Source organism: Macaca fascicularis, chromosome 19 (assembly GCF_037993035.2).
Source record: "Macaca fascicularis isolate 582-1 chromosome 19, T2T-MFA8v1.1".
NCBI lineage: Eukaryota > Metazoa > Chordata > Mammalia > Primates > Cercopithecidae > Macaca > Macaca fascicularis.
This window is the reverse complement of record NC_088393.1, coordinates 60,374,997-60,398,054: the sequence shown is the minus strand read 5'-3', so window position 1 is coordinate 60,398,054 and position 23,058 is coordinate 60,374,997. Positions and strand designations below refer to the sequence as shown.

The 23,058-nt window shown below is 46.9% G+C and overlaps 1 protein-coding gene across 5 annotated transcripts in view; it reads left to right on the top strand.

The window, feature by feature from the left end:
* LOC102147259 (uncharacterized) overlaps positions 1 to 21,018 on the top strand; it is a 45,624-nt gene extending 24,606 nt beyond the window's left edge. The window contains exons 1-4 of one of the 5 annotated variants that reach the window (XM_045378537.3): positions 1,661 to 1,704; positions 10,942 to 11,023; positions 16,627 to 16,753; positions 18,237 to 21,018. In XM_045378537.3, the coding sequence (XP_045234472.2) occupies positions 10,961 to 11,023; positions 16,627 to 16,753; positions 18,237 to 19,981 (1,935 nt within the window). In that variant the 5' untranslated portion in view covers positions 1,661 to 1,704; positions 10,942 to 10,960 and the 3' untranslated portion in view covers positions 19,982 to 21,018. Of the gene's footprint in view, positions 1 to 1,660; positions 1,705 to 10,941; positions 11,024 to 16,626; positions 16,777 to 17,952 lie in introns of those variants that run through there. The other 4 variants (XM_074024544.1, XM_074024543.1, XM_074024545.1 and 1 more) reach the window with 4 other exon arrangements.
* The last annotated feature ends 2,040 nt before the right edge of the window (positions 21,019 to 23,058 follow it).

The following is a 23,058-nucleotide window of genomic DNA, read 5'->3' as shown; positions in this document are numbered from 1 at the left end:
TTGAAGTTGATGTTTCCAGGTGGCTATTTCCAAGCTTTGTGTTCAAATAACCTTTGCACTTAATAGTGTATTCTAAATTTTATTATTTACCTCTGACATCAGTTTCTGTTGGATTCTAGGAGCCTCACCAGAGAGGGCACCTGTCGCCATGTTGTAAAACTCACACTTGCCAAAAAGACATGGATTAGGGTTTTCCCCCCTCCCTCATGATGAAGCTATTTAGCTGACACGGATGGTCACCTCCATTACCAAGTAAAGCCAGGAAGAAGTACGTGTGACCCAAGGGTGTTGTCAAGTCCTCTTATCTGAAGACTGATTACTGTTCATCTTGAAAACGTGTACTTAATGGGTTGTACAGAACAGTGAAGTTTCTCTTTTCAACCTTATAGCCGTTTGCCTCTATTTCCCCATCACATTTGAGTCTAAGGTTTCTTTATTAATAAAATGGTTTTTATTTCTTTCTCTGTTGTCGTGGAGATAATTACTCATTTGGGGGAAGATTTTTGTTGTTGTTGTTTTCAATTGTATTTTCTCAACGTTTAAATAGTAGAGTATTCCTTAGGCCAGGCAAAGTAGCCCATGCCTGTAATCCCAGCGCTTTGGGAGGCCAAAGCAGGTGGATTACTTGAAGTTCGGAGTTTGAGACCAGCCTGACCAACATGGTGAAAGCCCTCCTCTATCAAAAATACAAAAATTAGATGGGCATGGTTGCGCGCGCCTCTAATACCAGTAATACTGTAATACTCTGGAGGCTGAGGCAGGAGAATCGCTTCAACCTGGGAGGCAGAGGTTGCAGTGAGCAGAGATCACGCCACTTCACTCCAGCCTGGGCGACAGAGGGAGACTCCCTCTCAAAGAAAAAGAAAGGAAAAACGTGAGAAAGAAAAGTAATAGATTTCGTCCACAAATGTGCTGGGACAAATAACGATATCCACACGGAATAGAATAATGTTGGATCCTTATGTCACACCATCAAAAATTTTATTTAAAAAAGTTTAAAAAGAGAGAGAGAGACAGGGAGAGAGAGGGAGACAAGGAAAGGGGCCCTGCGGGAGGTGGTGTTACTTTGTCGCCCAGGCTGGCCTGGACCCCAGGGCTCAGCGATCCTCCTGTCGCTACTTCCTGAGTAGCTGGGACCTCAGGCTCCTGCCTTCGCGCCCGCACCCATGCTGTGTTTAACCAGCAGGTGGTGACCTCACTCCTCCCTGGCCTGAGCACTCCGTCCCGCACCCCAGACGGTGGATCTAGGGAAGACTCTGAAGCTGAGTACAGGACCGACCCTCCCTACCGTATGAATGGAGAATAGAAAGGAAGAGGATGTCTATTCTGTTCTGTGGGCCATCAGCATGAAATCGTGCATTCTGCCCAGGCAGGGCTTTGCATTTCACATTCTAGTTTGCATCCCCGTTCCAGACAATTCCAGGGCTTTTGAATCATGCCTGAGACTTCCTGGCCGCTCTCGCCTCCAAAACCCCAAACACAGAGGCGCTGGGAGTCAGGATGTGAGACACATAGGTCCGGTCACGGCTCTGCCCTCTGCAGGTTCTAAACTGCAAAGTCTCTCTGCTTCGCGCCCCGCCCCTACCTCGCCCAGGCCCCGCCCACCACCTCGCGGGTCCCGCCCAGGCCTGGTTTCTGTCCTGCGCGCGCAGATTCTCGCAAACCTGGAAGCGGATCGCGTGGAGTGACGGTCACACCGCGGCGGTGAGTTTCGCTATTTTGTATTAAGTCTGCGTTTCCCAGGTCCTCAGCGCTTCTGTCCCTGGGACCTAGGGTCCCCATAGATCTGGAAATTCTCGCCCATCTTCACCCAGAGCAAATTGAGACATCCCCATGAGAGTCCGGAAGTCACTTCCTTTTGGGTCTAAAGTCGCCCTGAGGCTGGTCCCATCCACAGTCTTTCTGCTGTAGGGCAATGTATACATTTTCTATCGGGTAGTTTTTTTTTTGTTTTGTTTTGTGTGTGTTTGTTTGTTTGTTTTGCTCAAAACCATTTTCAGACTCCTCCCGCCCCGCGCTTTTTAAAGTCCTCACCCGCGACGTGGATTCCCGCCTTGGACGCCTCCCAACCTTGCCCTTGTCGGCCCCTGAAGCACAGCGCCGCGGCCCCCGTCCCGGGGAGGCTGCGTCCTCTGTCTTGTCCTGGGATCCTGCAGATCCCACCCTTGTCAGGCACCGTCTCCCCCAACCTCCCTCCTCGTGCCGGGCCCTGCTGTTCCCCAGGTCTCTCCTCCGCAGTCACCGCTTCTCCTGAACCCGCGTTGGGGAGCTGCCCGGGGCCTGTCCTGTGACACGGGGTGTTCTTGCCTGCTCAGTTCGAGCTCCTGGAAAATGCGCTCCTCCAGGATGCAGGTGTCTTACTCCAAACCCTCCTGCGATTGTGTGGGCCAAAGGGATCAGGAGACAGAGAGAGGGACTGAGAGAGCAGTAGAAAACCTGAGACAGAAAAGCAGAATGTGAAAGACCCATAACAGATGGCAAAGTAGAGGATGGTGAGGGATTTGCGAAGAGACAGCAAAAGTGAAAATAAAAAAGATAAGAAAGCAGGAGGAGAAAAGCAACTGGAGAAACGTAGAGAAAAGCTAGATGTACAGAGAGATGAAGGACAGCAAGGTAGGGAGGAGGGCAGCAAAGAGGGAGGCTCATCAGAGTGAGGGAGAAGAGGAGGCATTTGGAGCCAGGGCAGACAAAGCAGAGTGGTGCTGGTGGCAAAAAGAACAGAGGGAGAACCACAGCAGGGAGGACACCTGGGGATCTGGAGTTCTAGAGAGTGGGGATGAGGGTATAACAGGGAAGAGGGAATGTAACAGGGAGAGCAGAGGAGGCGCAGAGATGGGAAAAGAGGTGGAAATATATGTGTTGCGGTAAAGTGAAGAATGGAGAGACCAATATGAGAGAAACAGAATTGTTTATTTTAGGTACACACCAGCTCAGTGGATTCATATCCAAAAAGCTGAGTATTGAACAAAGACAGAGTGGAGTTTTTACAAGTGGCCTTACAAAAGCAATGAATTATACAGTGACAGGCCATGTAATTGATAGCATATCTTGTGATCTTGCATAGCCAGTGACCTTGCAGCTGCATCAAAAGAAAAACAAGAACTGGCTAAATACATTTGTAAAACATCATAATGCTTAAGAAGCCTGGAAAAAGAGTAACAGTAAAATAATTTTTCACTCTTTTTTTTTCTTCAACCTTGCTCTGGAATGTGGGGGTGTCTGGAGCCCATTCGTTTAGACTTGGTTATTCGGACAGTGTTATCCTGTAACCGTCCTTAACCTGAGCTTGCAGAGGAAAACTTATTCTTTTCTTTTTATTTTTAACCCTTGCCTTGCCATATTATGGGCCTTCGCTTTTACTTTTATTGGAGTGAATAAATGCAGTACTTATTATATTTAAATTTCTATCTCATATGGAGATACAAGATGATCAAAAGATTGGGGAAAAGAGCAACAAGACGTTAAATAAGTTGCAAGGATGGAGCAGAAGAGGTGGAAGAGAAGGAATAGAGGGAAGAAGGCGATAAACAGCAGGAGAGGAGAGGGGTACAAAATGAAGAGCAGAATCCTGGGGAAAAATAAAACAGGAGCTAGAGAGAGAAGGGGAGAATGAGAGATATGTACAGAATTAGGGAAGGAAGCAAAGTAATGAAGAAAGAGAGGCTGGGTGCGGTGGTTCATGCCTGTAATCCCAGAACTTTAGAAGACTGAGGCAGGGAGATTGCTTGAGTCCAGGAGTTCTAGACCAGCCTGGACAACATAGTGAGACCCTTATCACTGCCAAAAAAAGAACTTAATTGGGCATGATGGTGCACACCTGTAATCCCAACTACTCTGGAGACTGAGGGAGGAGAATCACGAGCTCAGGAGGTCCAGGCTGCAGTGAGCCAAAATCATGCCACTGCACTGCAGCCTGATCAACAGAGTGAGACCCTGTCTCAAAAGAAAAGAAGTGGCGGGGGGACTTTGGGATCAGATGAGTAGGTGAGTTTATTGTATATGATTAGTTGTGACATGCTGACTTCTGTGTATATAATCTAAGAACTTAAAACTTGTTTAAATTATAAAAATGAGATTGAGAATTTTAAAACTTCTATCTGTAAGACATGTACATTCTGTAAATCTTGGCATCAGAGCTGAGCTTCCACTTGGAATCCCTATTCAGCCAGAGGGCAGCGACTTACTGAGTTGTGAGTCACTCTCTTCCCTTTTCCCAGGGTGGGGTAGGACGTGGGGCAGTGAAGTAGGACAAAAATCACTTTCTATTATTACAAAATACTTTTAATTAATTAATATTTTGAGACAGGGTCTGGCTCTATCACCCAGGCTAGAGTGCAGTGGCATGATCTCCTCTAACTACAGCCTTGGCCTCCTGGGGTCAAGCAATCCTCCTACCTCAGCCTCCTGAGTAGTTGGGACCACAGGCATTAGCCACCAAGCCCGGCTAGTTTTGTATTTAAAAAAACAAACAAACAAACAAAAAATGGAATTTCACTATGTTTCCCAGGCTGGTCTCAAAATCCTGGGCTCAAAGGATCCTCCTGCTTTGGCCTCCCAAAGTACTGGGATTACAGGGTTGAGGCACCGTGCCTGGCCTACATAGTATTTTTTTTTTTTTTTTTTTTTGAGTTGGAGTTTTACTCCTGTTGCTCAGGCTGGACGGCAATGTTGCGATCTTAGCTTACTGCAACCTCTGCTTCCTGGGTTCAAGCGATACTCCTGCCTTAGCCTCCTGAGTAACTGGGATTACAGGCATGCGCCGTCACCCCGGGCCAATTTTGTATTTTTAGTAGAGACAGGGTTTCTCTATGTTAGACAGGCTGGTCTCAAACTCCTGACCTCAGGTGATCTGATAACCTCTGCCTCCCAAAGTGCTGGGATTACAGGTGTGAGCCACTGCACCCAACCCATAGTACATTCTAAAATGGACATCAAAGCCAGGTGTGATATCTCATGCCTGTAATCCCAGCACTTTGGGAGACTGAGGTGAGGGAATCACCTAAGGTCAGGAGTTCAAGAGCAGCCTGGCCAACATGGTGAAATCCCATGTCTATGAAAAATACAAAACTTAGCATGGTAGCATGCACCTATAGTTCCAGCTGCTCGGGAGGATGAGGTACAGAATCGCTTGAACCTGGGAGGTAGAGGTTGTAGTGAGCTGAAATCATGCCACTGCATTGCAGCCTGGGCGGCAGAGTGAGGCTCCATCTCAGAAAAACAGACAAAAAAATAAAATAAAAAACAAAAGGGACATCAAAACTGCTTTTGTTCTCATGGTGTCATAGATTTCCTTTTGTTTTTCTTTCTAGTTCCTCATTTTTTAAATATATAGATATTTTTGCAGTTGGAGTGTGAGAAAAATCTTAGTTTTAAGAATATCTTTTTAATACATAATCACTTCTGAAAGATGCCTTTGTGGCATCCTATAACCAACTCACATCATTCCCTTCTGTACATGTGTATATTTCAGTTATGTTCCCATTGACCTCAGAGTTTGTTAGCTTTTTTTAAAAAAAACAATTTAAAAATAGTTTCAGTTTGAAATTAGTTGCATCTGGTTCAGATCGAGGTCTGCATGCTTTCTAGATTTTATTATTTATTGGAAACCTTTGGTACCTCATACAGAAGTTTTGATTGTTTCAGTGTGTACCCGGTAAAGACGTCGGGGACCTCTTACCAAAACATGAAAGTGTAGTTTAACCAGTTAGTCTATTTTTCAGTTTTCTTTCCTTAATGTCATTGTTAAAATCTTGAGTTGTAAGCTATTAAGTACATGTTTCCCTCAAGGCCATCTAGTGCATTTGGACAAATGTTGACAGATGGGTCAGATTGGCATGGAATGCTGTTCCAGAAGCACTCCTGTATTTTTTTTTTTGGACAGTTTCACTCTTGTTCCCCAGGCTGGAAGTGCGATGCTGCCATCTCAGCTTGCTGCAACTTTTGCCTCCGGGGTTCAAGTGATTCTCCTGCTTCAGCCTCCCGAGTAGCTGGGATTACAGTTGGCTGCCACCATGCCTGGCTCATTTTTTGTATTTTTAGTAGAAACGAGGTTTCACCATGTTTACCAGGCTGGTGTCAAAATCCTGACCTCAGGCGATCCACCCACCTCGGCCTCCCAAAATGCTGGGATTACAGGCGTGAGCCACCGTGCCTGATCACCCACATATTCTTGATTAAAACAATTTGCTTATGTCTTAGTTCTACAGCTGACCTTCTTTCACTGTTTTCAAGGTCAATAGCTATATGTTCACACTTCTGCATTTTATGGATGTTACTGTGATTTTTTTTTATTTATTTATTTTTTGAGACGGAGTCTCGCTGTGTCACCCAGGCTGGAGTGCAGGGGCGTGATCTCGGCTCACTGCAAGCTCCGCCCCCCGGATTTACACCATTCTCCTGCCTCAGCCTCCGAGTAGGTGGGACTACAGGCGCCTGCCACCACGCCCGGCTAGTTTTTTGTATTTTTAGTAGAGACGGGGTTTCACCATGTTAGCCAGGATGGTCTCGATCTCCTGACCTCGTGATCCACCCGCCTCGGCCTCCCAAAGTGCTGGGATTACAGGCGTGAGCCACCGCGCCCGGCCGTTACTGTGATTTTTTTAAAGGAAGAATTAAATGTCAGGAATTAAAGGCATCAGAACCTTGTAAAAGAAGTTTCTTTAGCCCAGGCATGTGAAAGATGCTTCTCTAATTTTCAAGGATAGGGTGATAAAGACCAACCCTTCCCGTTAGTCCTTCCAGGCCCCATGTAAGAATTCAGGCACACCTTCTCACTCATCTCAGACCTTCTCAGGATAACTTGGTGAATATGTCCCTGCTCTGAGCCCCAGTGAGCCTCCCTGCAACTTGGCGATGAGGGGCTAGACCAGAAAAGCTCAACCCGAGCGACGCTGACCCCTGAAATGATTGGCAAAATAGAGTGTGTGCCTGGGCGTGGCTTTTCATCTGGGAGAGGGGAGTGCCCAGTTGTAACTAGAATTTTAAATGGGATGCAGTACCCTAAAAATGAAGAAAAGCAGAAGAATGGAAGAAACAGAAGTGTAGGCTCAGACACAGAGAGCATCTTCGGGGCCTTTCTCTGTATGAGGATATCACAGCGAAATCTAAAGCAGGTCGTGTCAGTCTCTGGCAGGGAACCCTCCACTGGCTTCCCGTGTTCCCCAGGACAAAAGCCCAACTCCTCACTGTGGCTCCACAGCCCTGTGTCCAGGGCCCCTGCCAGTGTCCAGCCTCCTCCTGGGAGCTTGCCCTCCTCTCCCGACTCCGTCTGCCCCAGTCACAGTTTTTTTAATTTCCTCAAACACCAAAACCTTTTCTGTCTCAGGTCATTGTCCCTGCTCTTACCCTATGTCCCTAAATGATCACCGCATTGTCCCTTTCTCCTCCTTCAGGTCTAGGCTCAGAGCTGTCTCCCATGCCCTCCCACTACCTTCTGAAGTTCCCTCTGCCCATCAGTCTCTATCACGTTACCCAGGTTTTATTATCTCTGCATGAATCATATCAGAAGTGCTTTTTTTTTTTTTTTAAGACAGACTCTCACTTTATTGTCCAAACTGTGAGTGCAGTCTCGTGATCTTGGCTCACTGCAACCTCTGTCTCCCAGCTTCAAGCGATCCTTGTGCCTCAGCCTCCCATGTAACTGGGATTACAGGTGTGTGCCACCACACCCGGTTAATTTTTGTATTTGTATTTGTATTTTATTATATTTTATTTCTGAGTCTTACTCTGTCACCCAGGCTGGAGTGTAGTGGTGTGATCTTGGCTCGCTACAACCTCCACCACCCGAGTTCAAGCAATTCTCCTGCCTCAGACTCCCGAGTAGCTAGGATTTCAGATGCCCACCAAGCCAGGCTACTTTTTATGTTTTTAGTAGAGACGTGGTTTCACGATGTTGGCCAGGCTGGTCTCGAACTCCTGACCTCAAGTGATCCACCAGCCTCAGCCTCCCAGAGTGCTAGGATTACAGGCATGAGCCCCTGCACCCAGCGCAATTTTTGTATTTTTAGTAGAGATGGGGTTTCACCATATTTGCCTAGATAATCTCAAACTCATGACCTCAGGTGATCCACCTGCCTTGGTCTCCCAGTGTGCTGGGATTACAGACGAGAGTCACTGTGCCCGCCTAGAAACACCCTTCTGCGTGGATTACTTTGTGTGTTGGGTCTCCCTTACTTGAAGGATACACATTTCCCATCTTGGCCACAGGACAACTGCAGCATCTACTCTAGGGTTGTGGTTTAGAGGCTGAGGCATCCTCAGGGAAGACTGAGGGGCTGGGGCAAATGTGAGGATGGTCCCACATTTCATCTGGAAATTTCCACTCTAATTGATCTGAACTTCCTGTGGCTATTTATTTCAGTCAAAATAAGAGGAGAAGGCCTCACTGAGGTCAGAAAAGCCCTACAGACCAGACCTTGTGTCCTCAGCCAATCCCGAGGCATTCCCATTTTTGCCGTCTGTGTCACCGCCTCACTCCAGCTCCCGAGTCTTCCGTGCTCTGCGCATCACCAGGGCCCAGTTTGGCCATTATGGGCAGGGGCTTTGCCACCAGCAGGTGATGTGCTCAGAGGCAGGGTCCTGGGTTCCCTTCAGGAAGAGTGGGGAGAAGATCAGGGTGCTGAAGGGCATGAAGGACACACCCCTACACAACTAGTTCTGTTCTGGAGGAGCTGGAGGCTCCATGACTTCAGGAAAGATTCTTCCAAGGATCAGAGTGCAAATAGCACAGTGAACCACAACCTGAGGGCCACCTCCTCCTGCCAGGCCAGTGGCGATGACTCTCTACTGGCTTTTCCTTGCCTGTCACAGCACGTGAGCACACACACACACACACACACACACACACACACAGAGTCACACACACACACAGTCTCACACACACACAGTCACAAGGCAGCTGAGGAGCCGAGGGTCAAGTCAAGATGCTATAATGTAAATGTTGGACTGGGCATGGTGGCTCACCCCTGTAATCCCAGTTACTTGGGAGGCCAAAGATTCACCCCAGTCAGCCTCCCAAATAGCTGGGACCACAGATGCACACCACCATACCTGGCTATTTTTTGTACTTTTCTTAGAGACAGGGTTTCACTGTGTTGCCCAGGTTGGTCTCAAACTCCTGGGCTCATATGATCTACCCATGTCAGCCTCCCAAAGTGCTGGGATTACAGGGGTGAGTCACCACACCCAGCCCATCCTGCAAATTCCTAGAGAAAAAAACCAATGCCAGTCTGTTAACCCTTCCAGGCCATCACATGGGAATGAGCCACACCTCCTTCCCACTCAACTCAGAGCTTCTCCGGATAACTTGGTGAAATGTCTCCTGCTCTGAACCTCAGTGACTGCACCTGTAATATACGGGTGACAAATAAGACCAGAAAAGCTCAGTCAGAGTGACACTGGCCCCTGAAATGATTGACCAAATAGTTTGTGGCTTTTTCTATAGGACAGGGTAATGCTCAGGTGTAATATGAATTTTAAATAAATTACTGTTCTCCAAAAATGTAAAAAACACAAGTACCAGAATGGAAAAAACAGGGAATTAGACTCAAATCATCTTGAACCTCTCCTTGTCTCTGTCCACACCCACTGCCCTTCTATACCATGTCATTTCACAACTTTAACCCACCTACACAACTCCATTTTCCCCTGCAGGCCCTCTCCCCTGAGCTCTACAATCCTGTGTCCCGTTGTCTCCTCAGCTCTCTGCTGGGACATCAAACAGGCGTCTCCACATTCACATTTCCGTAGGTGATTTCCTAAACCCCAAACACATTCCCCTGCAGTCCTGTACATCTCAGATGAGGGTGACTGTGTACTTCCAGGGACTTAGCCAAACTTGACAGCATGTATTTTAAATATGGGAAATGAATTCCGTTATTTGTAAATGTTGTAATTTATAACGTAAAGAGAAAGTTGCGTGTATACATGAAAGGAGTGAGAAAATACATCATTTCCAAAATTCTTTTGAAGTGTGGGAGAAAAATATTTCAAGACCTCATCCCTATGGATCTGTGCTCCCAGGACCCCTCTGACCTCACCTCCTGCATGCGTCTTCCTGGCTCCCTCTGCTCCAGCCACGCAGGCCTCTTTCCTTTTTCTGGGGCTGAGGTTGCTCCTGTCTCAGGGCCTTCACCTGTGCTGTCCCTCTGCCTAGGATTCTCTGTCCCATCAGCTGCAAGTGACAAGCAGCCTTTCTTCCCTAAGTCTTTGTTCTGACATCACTTTCTCTATGGAAACCTTTGTGATCTCCCCAACCCCCCATTTGACATGGCAGCCCCACCTTCACCCCCACCTCTGGTCCATGTTGCCTGTTCTGTGTGATTCTTTTTGCTCCTTCGCTGTTCACTGGATCCTGGTGGGAACAAATCCCCAAGGGGAGAGCAGAGCCAGAAGGTGGGGCTGTGCTGGGCTGGCGCCCTCTGAGTGGAGCTCAACCCTGACTTTACATTGGGGTTCTCAGGCATTCTGCAAATACATCTTTTATGCTGTTCTGTCAAAGATTGCTATTATCATAGGATGGGACTCATGCTCACTAATACTTACAATGGCACTGGTGATTCTCATCTGTGTCTATTGTATTGAACGTATTGAACGTCAGGGCACTTTCCTCCATGTTGAGATCTGAGATCGGCCTGTGATCCACAGGGAGGTGAGGGGGGTGCAGTGGTTCACCCCTGTAATCCCAGCTCTTCAGGAGGCTGGGGTGGGCAGATATCGAGGTCAGGAGATCGAGACTATCCTGGCCAACACAAAATTAGCTGTGTGTGGTGGCACATGGCTGGAATCCCAGCTAGTCGGGACACTGAGGCAGGAGAATCTCTTGAACTGGGGAGGCGGAGATTGCAGTGAGATGAGATCATGTCACTGAACCCCATCATGGTGACAGAGCTGGACTCCATCTCAAAAAAAAAAATTAAATGTCATATTTTTTTTCTCACACAGGATTAATTTCCAAAGACTCATGTTACATGAGGAAGCCACCACGAAGAGCAAAGAAAAGGATCCAGGGATGGCTCTTCCTCAGGTGAGTGATATTCCCCGGTGGATTGTGCTGCCTCTTTCCTTTCTGAAATGCCAGGTGTTGTGGTAGCCGGTCTTCTGTGAGTCTGAAGCGTCCTGCCTCACACGTTTGCTGGCACTCACCCATGCCTTTTCTCATTCCCTCTCATCTTAAATTCCGTCTCCCTTTATTGCCCAGGCTGGAGTTCACTGGAGCACTCTGGGCTCACTGTAACCTCCACCTCCCAGGTTCAAGAGATTCTCAGGCCTCAGCCTCCCAAGTAGCTGGGATTACAGGCGTCCACCATCACATTAGGCTAATTTTGTATTTTTAATAGAGACAGGATTTCACCATGCTGTCCAGGCTGGCCTCAAACTCCTGACTTCACATAATCTCCTTGACAGTTTTTCACTGTTACCAAGAATACCACACTGGCTGCCTGTGGGCATGGTGACTTCACTGCAGACATCTGGAGCTTTCCTACAAGTTGGGGTATTGAAAAGCTGATTGCAGGCCAGGCGCGGTGGCTCATGCCTGTAGTCCCAGCACTTTGGGAGGCTAAGGCGAGTGGATCACGAAGTCAGGAGATCGAGACCACCCTGGCTAACATGCTGAAACCCCGTCTCTACTAAAAATACAAAAAAATTAGCTGGGCGTGGTGGCGGGCGCCTGTCATCCCAGCTTCTTGGGAGGCTGAGGAAGGAGAATGGTGTGAACCCGGGAACCAGAGCTTGTAGTGAGCGGAGATTGCACCACAGCACTCCAGCCTGGGTGACAGAGCAAGACTCCGTCTCAAAAAGAAAAAAAGAAAAGAAAAGCCGATTGCTTCTTCTTGGAGTTGTCATTTCCTCTTTTAGATGTGGGAAGATTCCATCCCTGCCCCCAGCTGCAGAGGTGCCCTCTCTGACTAAGAACATGGGAAATTTCCCACGCATTAAGCAAAGCTTACTACTGTGGTCTTATCACTATGATTCTTACCACCATGGTCTTACCACCTCAATTCTCCTGCCTCAGCCTCCCGAGTAGCTGGGATTACAGTCGCACACCACCACACCTGGCTAATTTTTTGTATTTTTAGTAGAGATGGGTTTCACTATGTTGGCCAGACTGGTCTCAAACTCCTGACCTCATAATCTGCCCGCCTCAGCCTCCCAAAGTTGTGGGATTAGAGGCGTGAGCCACCGCCCGCCCAGCCGAGAACTATCTTGATAATATTACGGGGGCTCCCTCTTGACAGTGACAGTTAGCTCTTCTTTTGGCTGTTGTTAGGATTCTCTATCTCTGAATTTTGACAGTTTTATTATGATGTTGTCTGTTGTAGGTCTCTTAGATTTATCCTAGTTGGATATTCTTAAGGTATTGAATTTGTTTCTTTTGCCTTCTGAAATTAGAAATTTTTGGCCATTATGCCTTGCAACAAGCTTTTCTATTCCTTTGTTCCTCTCACTCACTTCTGTGACTTCTGGTACTCTTTTTTTTTTTTTTTGAGATGGAGTCTTGCTCTGTTGAGGTATTGTTCCTCACAAGACAGCATTAGCTGCGGGGGTCTGCGTGCCGACCCTGACCTAAACCATGTATGAATAAAACATACACTGACACACAGATAATTCTGTTTGGCTAGTTCTGCTGTGTTTCCCGACCACTAGCCTTAAGCAACTATCTTAACGCTTTTATATGCTGTTTCCAACTTTCCCCAGAACGTGGTAACCTAGAGTGGGCACCAGTGACTTACTGATTACTCACTGACTTGACCACATGGTCCTTCTTTGCCTTCGTTTTCGGGGGTCGCGTTCCTCACGCTTCCATCACAGCTTTCCTCTTGAGGGCGGTCCTCACCCTTCCTTTGCAGGTTGCCTCAGGAGGGGCTTGAACTGCTGGGGGTCTGTTTCTGCAGATCCCTGACTTTCCTCACACGGGGCACCAACTGAGGTATTGCTCCTCACAACAGGGCATTAGCTGCAGGGGTCTGCCCACAGTCCCTGGTCCAGACGGATGAGTGAAACGTACACCGACACACAGACAGACACTCTGCTTTGCCAGTCCTGCTGGGTGCCCAGTTGCCTGCACACCAAGAGAGGTTTGTCACTGCAGTGGCCCTGAGCAGCTCACACTCCAGGCATTTATGTAGCATTGAATTAACAACAGAAGTTTGAGTAAACACACTTGAGGATAATTAACATGGTTAAGAGAGTGGTTTTATGAATGATTAAAGCCCAGGTACTGTGGTCTAAAGTAAATACCATTAAGGGACAATTTCCCTGGTCAGCCTCCCCCTAGAGTGCCATGTGGCTCAAAGGTTAGTTACTGGAGGCAGGGTAAACAGACACAACTGGGGAAGCCTCTGTTGTCCCTAGTATTTACCCTATGACCTAATGCTGTAAGGTAAGAGCCGGCTGCCTTCAGCCTGTTCAATTACTACAAGCTATGTAACCTTTTGGCCTTCCAAAAGGTTTGTGACTATTCCCTATAACTTTCCCTAATATTTCCCTTTAATATTTCTGCCCCTATCTTGAGTAAATCCCAACACTGTTGCCCAGGCTGGAGTGCAGTGGTGTGATCTCACCTCACTCCAGCCTCTGCTTCTGGATTCAAGCAATTCTCTCACCTCAGCCTCCCAAGTGGCTGAGATTACAGGTGCACACCACCACACCTGGCTGATTGTTGTATTTTCAGTAGAGATGAAATTTCACCATGTTGGCCAGGCCGGTCTTGAACGCCTGACCTCAGGTGATTCCCACACCTGGGCCTCCCAAAGTGCTGGAATTACAGGCGTGAGCCACAATCTGGCCTGGGACTTTCCTAATGTGTTAGGATGGTGTCCTTGCTGGTGTCCTGTTAGTCTGTTTAGACTCCCTTCATTTTTCTTTATTCTTTGTTGTTGTTGTTTCTTTTCCTATTCACTACTTTTTTTTTTTTTTTGAGATGGAGTTTCACTATGGTTGCTGAGGATGGAGTACAAGGTCACAAACTCGGCTCATTTTAACATCCACTTTCATGGTTAAAGCAATTCTCCTGCCTTAGCCTTTTGAATAGCTGGGATTACGGGCATGTACCACCATGCCCAGCTAATTTTGTATTTTTAGTAGAGACAGGATTTCTCTATGTTGGTCAGACTGGTCTTGAGCTACTGACCTCAGGTGATCCATCCGCCTCGGCCTCCCAAAGTGCTGGGATTACAGGCATGAGCCACCAAGCCTGGCCTTTCTTTTTTTTTTTTTTTTTTTTGGAGACAGAGTTTTGCTCTTATTGCCCAGGCTGGAGTGCAATGATGCAATCTCGGCTCACCGCAACCTCCACCTCCCAGGTTCAAGCGATTCTCCTGCCTTAGCCTCCCAAGTAGCTGGGATTACAGGCATGCACCACCACACCCAGCTAATTTTGTATTTGTAGTAGAGATGGGGTTTCTCCATGTTGGTCAGGCTGGTCTTGAACTCCTGACCTTGGGTGATCTGCCTGCCTCGGCGTCCCAAAGTGCTAGGATTACAGGCATGAGCCACCACACCTGGCCCACGCCTGGCCTTTTTTAAAAAATTATTTTATTATTTTCTTTTGAGACAGTCTCACTCTGTCATCCAGGCTGGAGTGCAGTGGGAAGCCCACCACTACACCCTGCTAATCTTTGTATTTTTAGTGGAGACAAAGTTTTATCATATTGGCCAGGCTGGTCTCCGAACTCCTGACCTCATGTGATCCACCCTCCTCAGCCTCCCAAAGTCCTGGTGTGAGCCACCTCACCCATCCCCTCTTCACTAATTTTTAATTTACATAATGAATTCTGATTTGGATCCCATGTATTGAGTTTTTCCATTTAGTTACTGTATTTTTAGCCTGAGAGTTTCTCTGTAGTTCTTCATAATTTCTGTATGTTGGTTGACCTCATTTTCTTCATGCATTGCTTTCATGATTTCTTGAAGCTGTCGCTTAATTCAATGAGCTTCAGACTTTTTGGGGGGTGGGGGTGACAGGGTCTGACTGTGTCCCCCAGGCTGGAGTGCAGTGGTGCAATCTTGGTTTGCTTCAACCTCTGCTCTCCAGGCTCAAGCAATCCTCCCACCTCAGCCTGGTGAGTAGCTATGGATGTGTCCTCTCCAGGTTTTTCCTTATAATGTCCGGACTGAAGTTAATTTAAGTGTGTGTAGATGTGATTTTAAATGTGTCCTGGAAAGCATTAATGGAGAAGTCCATGATTTTTTTGAGACAGAGTCTCACTCTGTCGATAGGCTGGTGTGAAGTGGCACTATCTCAGCTCACTGCAACCTCAGCCTCCCGAGTTCAAGTGATTCTCCTGCCTCAGCCTCCTGAGTAGCTGGGATTACAGGTGCATGCCACCACACCAAGCTAATTTTTGTATTTTTAATAGAGTCGGGGTTTCAGCATGTTGGCTCAGATGGTCTTAATCTCTTGACCTCGTGATCCACACGCCTCAGCCTCCAGAAGTGTCAGGATTGTAGATGTGAACCACCATGCCCAGCCAAGCCCATGGTTTTTGTAGAAAACACATTATTTGCAGTATATATTTACATATATTTTTATTTTGAGAAAGACTCACTCTGTTGCCCTGGCTGGAGTGCAGTGCTATGATCTCAGCTTATTGCAACGTCTGCCTCCAGAGTTCAAGCAATTCCCCTGCCCCAGCTTCCCAAATAGCTGGGATTACAGGCGGTTCCCCCACCATGCCCAGCTAATTTTTCTATTTTTAGTAGCTATGGGGTTTCATCATGTTGCCCAGGTTGGTCTCAAACTCCTGACCTTAAGTGATCCACCTACCTTGGTATCCCAAAGTGACAGGGTTACAGGTGTGAGCCCCCATGCCTGGCCATATACATATATATTTTGTTTGTTTGTTTGTTTGTTTGTTTGTTTGAGATGGAGTCTCACTCTGCATTCTAAGCTGAAGTACAGTGGCACACTCTCAGCTCACTGCAACCTTCACCTCTGGAGCTCAAGCGATTCTCCTGCCTCAGCCTCCCAAATAGCTGGGACTAGAGGCGTGCACAAGCACACCCAGTTAATTTTTTTGTATTTTTAGTAGAGACTTGGTTTCACCATGTTGCCCTGGGTGGTTCGAACTCCTGAGCTCAGTTGATCCACTCACCTCGGCCTCCGAAACTGCTGGGATTTCAGGTGTGAGCCACCGCACCCTGGACACACACACACACACACACACACACATATATATTTTTTGAGACGGGGTCTCGCCCTGTCTCCCAGACTGGAGTGCAGTGGTATGATCTCGGCTCACTGCAAGCTCCATCTCCCGGGTTCACGCCATTCTCCTGCCTCAGCCTTCTGAGTAGCTGGGACTACAGGTGCCCGCCACCACGCCCGGCTAATTTTTTGTATTTTTAGTAGAGATGGGGTTTCACTGAGTTAGCCAGGATCCCGGACATGTGTTTTTTATATTTTCCATAAAACTGAGACTTCCACAGTGAGTTAGATTTTAAAATCTATAATGGGAAAGTACAATAAAACACAACTGTACAGAAAAAACTGTTCAAAAATACCTTAGCGTGGGTTTGTCAGAACACAGTCTTGGATCAAATCAATGCTTATTTTCTCTTTTCTCATTTTCTGTGAAGGTGATAACTCCTCCATAACGTTTTGTGGAAATGTGTGTTTCATTTTAGGGACACTTGACTTTCAGGGATGTGGCTATAGAATTCTCTTTGGCGGAGTGGAAATGCCTGAACCCTGCGCAGAGGGCTTTATACAGGGAAGTGATGTTGGAGAACTACAGGAACCTGGAGTCTGTGGGTGAGGAAAATGTGTCTCCACACGTGAGGAATCTGCCTTTGTCTTTCTTGGCTCTTCCTGATTTTGTATTCTCTTTTGAGATTTTTGTGATACATGCTTTTGATGTACATGTCATTCTTTTCTGCAGTGATGACCCTCCTATCTGTCATGGATAGCTTCTTAGAGACTGTCCTATGGAGTGGTTTTACATAAAAACAGAACACTGGTTTTTTGTTTTTTTTTTTTTTTGAGACGGAGTCTCGCTCTGTCACCCAGGCTGGAGTGCAGTGGCTGGATCTCAGCTCACTGCAAGCTCCGCCTCCTGGATTTATGCCATTCTCCTGCCTCAGCCTCCCGAGTAGCTGGAACTACAGGCGCCCGCCACCTCATCTGGCTAGTTTTTTTGTATTTTTTTAGTAGAGACGGGGTTTCACCGTGTTAGCCAGGATGGTCTCGATCTCCTGATCTCATGATCCGCCCGTCTCGGCCTCCCAAAGTGCTGGAATTACAGGCTTGAACCACCGCTCCCGGCCCAGAACACTTATTAACACTCTGACTAATACAATTGAATATCATCCTGCTCTAGGCAGAGATGTCCCTGGAAGCCCTGAGCAGAATTGTCAGCATGGCCCAGGATACGAGATTGAAAGCATGACACTGACACTGACTGACAAGTGTTTCCAGCTGTGGTTCTGGTTTTGTTTTGTTTTGTTTTTTTTGAGACAGAGTCTCCCTCTGTTGCTCAGGCTGTAGTGCACTGTTGTGATCTCAGCTCATGACAACCTCCACCTCCTGCATTCAAGCAATTCTCATACCTCAGTCTCCCAACCTAACGGGAATTACAGATGCAAGCCACGATACCTTGTGAATTTTTGTATTTTTGTTAGAGATGGGGTATCACCATGTTGACCAGGCTGGTCTCAAATTTCTGGTCTCAAGCAATCTGCCCACCTCAGCCTCCAGCCAAGTGTTGGGATTACAGACCTGAGCCACCATGCTTGGTCTTTCATTGTGGTTTTAAAGGAGCATCACAGAAGCATCTCTCCCTGGTACTGTGACAGTGATCATCACATAAACTAATGATCAGCTTCTCTAAGCAGCAGTCACTGCTGTAGAAGTTCCTCCTAGGGAGGACATGATTCAGGCTTACTGCCTCATGTATATGAGGCTCTTGACTGAACTGTTTTTGTTTGACATGGAATTTTGCTCTTGTTACCCAGGCTGGAGTGCAATGATGTGATCTCTGCTCACTACAACCTCTGCCTCCCAGGTTTAAGAAATTCTCCTGCTTCAGCCTCCTGAGTAGCTGGGATTACAGGCACCCACCACCATACCTGGCTAATTTTTGTGTTTTTAGTAGAGAGAGGGTGTTCTTAAACTTTGAAGATCATATTTGGAAAGTTTAAAATAAGTATTGCTTTTTGTGTAATATTAACATTTCAATATTAACCTTTATTTACCATATGTACTTAATTGGAAACCTATTGGTTTTTATATTTTTTAGACAGCTCTTTTAAAACCATGATGGAGTACTCATCAACAGGGCAAGGCAATACAGAAGTGTTACACACTGGGATGTTGGAAAGACATGAAAGTCATCACATTGGAGATTTTTGCTTCCCAGAAATCAAGAAAGATATTCATGACTTTGAGTTTCAGTGGAAAGAAATTAAAAGAAAGGTCCATGAAGCACCCATGACAAAAATAAAAAAGTTGACAGGTAGTACAGACCGACATAATCAAAGACATGCTGGAAACAAGCCTATTAAAGATCAGCTTGGATCAAGCTTTCATTCACATCTGCCTGAACTGCACGTATTTCAGACTGTAGGGAAAATTGATAATCAAGTAGAGAAGTCTATCAACAATGCTTCCTTGGTTTCAACATCCCAAAGAATTTCCAGTACGCTTAAAACCCATATTTCTAATAGGTATGGGAAGAATTTTCTCCATTCTTCATTATTCACACAAATACAGGAAGTACACATGAGAGAAAAACCTTTCCGATGTAATGAGTGTGGCAAAGCCTTTAATTATAGCTCACATTTAAGGAGACATCACATAACCCATTCAGGAGAGAAACAACATAAATGTGATGTATGTGGCAAAGTCTTTCATCAAAAGCAATACCTTGCATGGCACCATAGAGTCCATACTGGAGAAAAACCTTACAAGTGTAATGAGTGTTGCAAGACCTTCGGTCACAAGTCATCTCTTACACGCCATCATAGACTTCATACTGGAGAGAAACCTTACAAATGTAATGAGTGTGGTAAGACCTTCAGTCAGACATCATCCCTTGTAGGCCATCGTAGACGTCATACTGGAGAGAAACCTTACAAATGTGAAGAATGTGACAAAGTTTACAGTTGCAGATCACAACTTGAAACACATAGGCGAATTCATACAGGAGAGAAACCATACAAATGTAAGGTTTGTGACAAAGCTTTTAGGCATAATTCATGCCTTTCACGCCATAACAGAGTTCATACTGAAGAGAAACCTTACACATGCAATGAATGTGGCAAGGTTTTCCGGCGTGATTCATACCTTGCACAACATCAGAGAGTTCATACTGGAGAGAAACCTTACACATGTAATGAATGTGGTAAGGTTTTTAATCAAAAAGCACACCTTGCATGTCATTATCGACTTCATACTGGAGAGAAACCTTACAAGTGTAATGAGTGTGGCAAGACCTTCAGTCAGAAGTCATCCCTTGTAGGCCATCGTAGACTTCATACTGGAGAGAAACCTTACAACTGTCATGAGTGTGGCAAGACCTTTGCTCGAAATTCATCCCTTGTAATTCATAAGGCAATTCATACTGGAGAGAAACCTTACAAGTGTAATGAATGTGGCAAGGTTTTTAATCAACAATCAAACCTTGCACAACATCAGAGAGTTCATACTGGAGAGAAACCTTACAAGTGTAATGAGTGTGGCAAGACCTTCAGTCATATGTCATCCTCTGTATACCATCATAGACTTCATAATGGGGAGAAACCTTACAAGTGTAATGAGTGTGGCAAGACCTTCAGTCATATGTCATCCTTTGTATGTCATCATAGACTTCATACTGGAGAAAAACCTTATAAGTGCAACGAGTGTGGCAAAGCCTTTAGTGGGCAGTCATCACTTACTCATCATCAAGCAATCCACAGTATAGGCAAACTTTACAAATGTAATGATTCTCACAAAGTCCTCAGTAATGCTACTATCATTTGCAAATCATTAGAGAATTCATAATGAAGAGAGATCTTACAAGTGTAGTAAATGCGGCAGAGTTTTCAGACATCGTTCATAGCTTGTAGTTCATTGGCGAACTCATACTGGAGAGAAACCTTACAGATGTCATGATTGTGCAAGGTGTTCAGTCAAGCTTCATCTTATGCAAAACAAGAGAATTCATACAGGAGAGAAACCTTACAACTGTGATAATTGTGGCAAAGTCTTTTTTTTTCTTTTTGAGATGAAGTCTTACTCTTTCTCCCAGGCTGGGGTGCAGTGGCACAATCTCAGTTCACTGCAACCTCCGCCTCCCAGGTTCATACGATTCTCCTTCCTAGCCTCCCGAGTAGCTGGGACTGCAAGCATGTTCCACTAAGCCTGGCTAATTTTTGTTTTTAGTAGAGACAGGGTTTCGCCATGTTGGCCTGGCTGCTTTCAACTCTTGACCTTGTGATCTGCCCACTTGGGCCTCCCAAAGTGCTGGGATTACAGGCACGAGCCACCGCGCCCAATGTGGCAAAGTCTTTACATTCACACCACATTAGACATCAGAGAATCTATACTGGACAGAAATCTTACAAATGTCATAGGTGAGGCAAGGTCTTTAGTCTGAGGTCTCTCCTTGCAGAACAGCAGGAAATTCATTTTTGAGATAATTGCAGTGGTGTGATCTCGGCTCATTGCAAGCTATGCCTCCTGGGTTCACACCATTCTCCAGCCTCAGCCTCCCGGGTAGCTGGAACTACAGGTGCCCGCCACCATGCCTGGCTAATTTTTTGTATTTTTAGTAGAGACAGGGTTTCACTGTGTTAGCCAGGATGGTCTCGATCTCCTGACCTCGTGATCTGTCCGCCTCGGCTTCCCAAAGTGCTGGAATTAAAGGCATGAGCCACTGCGCCCAGCCATCAGTGTATTTCTTGAATGTATTTGATTGATGTCTAATGCCTCCCTAAACAGCCTAAGAACAAGCTGTTCCCCATTACCTTGGACACACGTTCTCAGGACCTCCTGATGGTCATTCATATTTAGCTCAGAATAAATCTCTAAAGATATTTTACAGAGTTTGACTCTTTTCCATGATAAGAATAACTCATTTTAAGTGCAGCATGAAATAACAAATGTAAGGAACACTTGGGCAATTTATATGCACTGTTTAAATGTCAGTGCTTTTTTTTTTTTTTTTTTTTTTTAATTACTTTTTTTCTTATTGACATGGAGGAGGGAGCTCTGGGGTAGAGGGTCTTACTTTGTCACCCAGGTTGGCCTGGACCTCCGGGCTCCGCGATCCTCCTGCTCCTGCTTCCTGAGTAGCTGGGACCCCAGACTCCCGCCACCCTGCCTGCATCCCTGCTGCGTTTAAGCAGCAGGTGGTGACCTCACTCCTCCCTGACCTGAGCCCTCCCCTTTGCACCCCATGGGGGTGGCCCTAGGGAAGTCTCAGGAGCTGAGCACAGGGTGGACTCTCCCACTCCAGTGAATGGAGAATTGAAAGGGAGAGGATTTCTCTCTTGTTCTGTGGGCCATCAGCATGAAGTTGTAGGTTTCGCTCAGGCAGGGCTTTGCATTTCGCATTCTAGTTTGCATTTCTGCCCTAGACAACATCGAGGCTTTGGAATTAAATTGCTAAAATTAATTTCATTAGCAAGGAACTTTCCCGTGTCCAATTACCGCCCCACGTAGACTTCTCAGAGAGGTACTATTTCCCTGACTGCTGAGCTGCTTCAGCCTCACTGGCGGGTTTTGCCTCCAAAACCCGGAAAACAGAGGCGCCCAGAGCGAGAGGGAGGGAAGCTCCCCCTCCTTCCCGCCCCCGCAGACCCCTCACAGTCCAGGACTCTTGTCCCTCGCGCCAGGTCACCTGTCCTGGGCGCCCCGCCCCTGCCTCGCTCAGGCCCAGTCCACCTCTTCGAGTCTGTTCTCGGCCTCACCGAGGCCCCGCCCACCTTCTGGGTGTCCCGCCCAGGCCTGGCTTCTGTCCTTTTCTGATTGGCTCAGACCCGGAAGCAGATAGCGTGTACTGAAGGTTGCGCGGCTGTCTGTGCGCTTCCCAGTTCTCTGGTGCTGCTATACCGGGGACATGGGGTCCCCACAGACCTGGAAATTTCAGCCCCTCTTTCTAAACCCAGAGCAAATTGAGACGTCCGGCTGAGAGTCCGTGAGTGGCTTCCTTTTGAGTTTAAAGTCGCCGGTCCCGTCCCCGGTCTTTCTGCAGTGGGATTGTGCAGCCACTTCATGTCGCGAAATTTTCCTTCACAAAACGCTTCCCGATCCGTCCTCCCACCTCGCGCTGTTTCAAGTCCTCACCCGCGAGCTGGATTCTCGCCCTGGGCGCCTAGTAGCCTCGCTGTTACGTCGGCCTCTGGAGCGCAGCGCCGCAGCCCCAATCCCCAGGAGGCCGAGTCCTCTGCCTGATCCTGGGATCTTGCAGACCCCACCCCTGTCCGAAGGCGCCGTCGCCCCCCACCTCCCTCCTCCTGCCGGGCCCAGCTTCTCCCCAGTTCCAATCCCTGGAAAACGTGCTTTTCCTGGAGGCAGCCCTCTTCTCCATCCTCTTATTCCATCAGGAAAGCACTCCAGAGCGGGGAGTGGGTCTGAGCGAGCATCTCCAGGGCCCCGTTTACAAAGTTTTGCGGGGTTAAAGTATTTCTTTTGAGGTCCCTATGGGCTATTCCTTATCTGGATGAAGGATTTGGCCTTTGGCCAGTGAAATGCTGAGGTGAACGGGCCCGAGGCCAGAGCAGATGGGTGCCCTATGCAGATGAAGGTATGGCCGGCGCTTGAAACTTCCACCGCCTGGGTTCAAGCAATTCTTCTGCCTCAGCCTCCTGAGTAGCTGGAATTACAGGCATGTGACACCACAACCAGCTAATTTTTGTATTTTTAGTAAAGATGGGGTTTCACCATCTTGGTCTGGCTAGTCTTGAAATCCTGACCTTGTGATCCACCCGCCTCAGCCTCCCAAAGTGCTGGGATTACAGGCGTGCACTACCATGCCCAGCCTAATTATTATTAAATATATTGTTATATTTAAACATCACATGATATATATATTTGTTTTGTGGTAACACTCCAAGCAAAGCTGCAGCTTAGGCCCT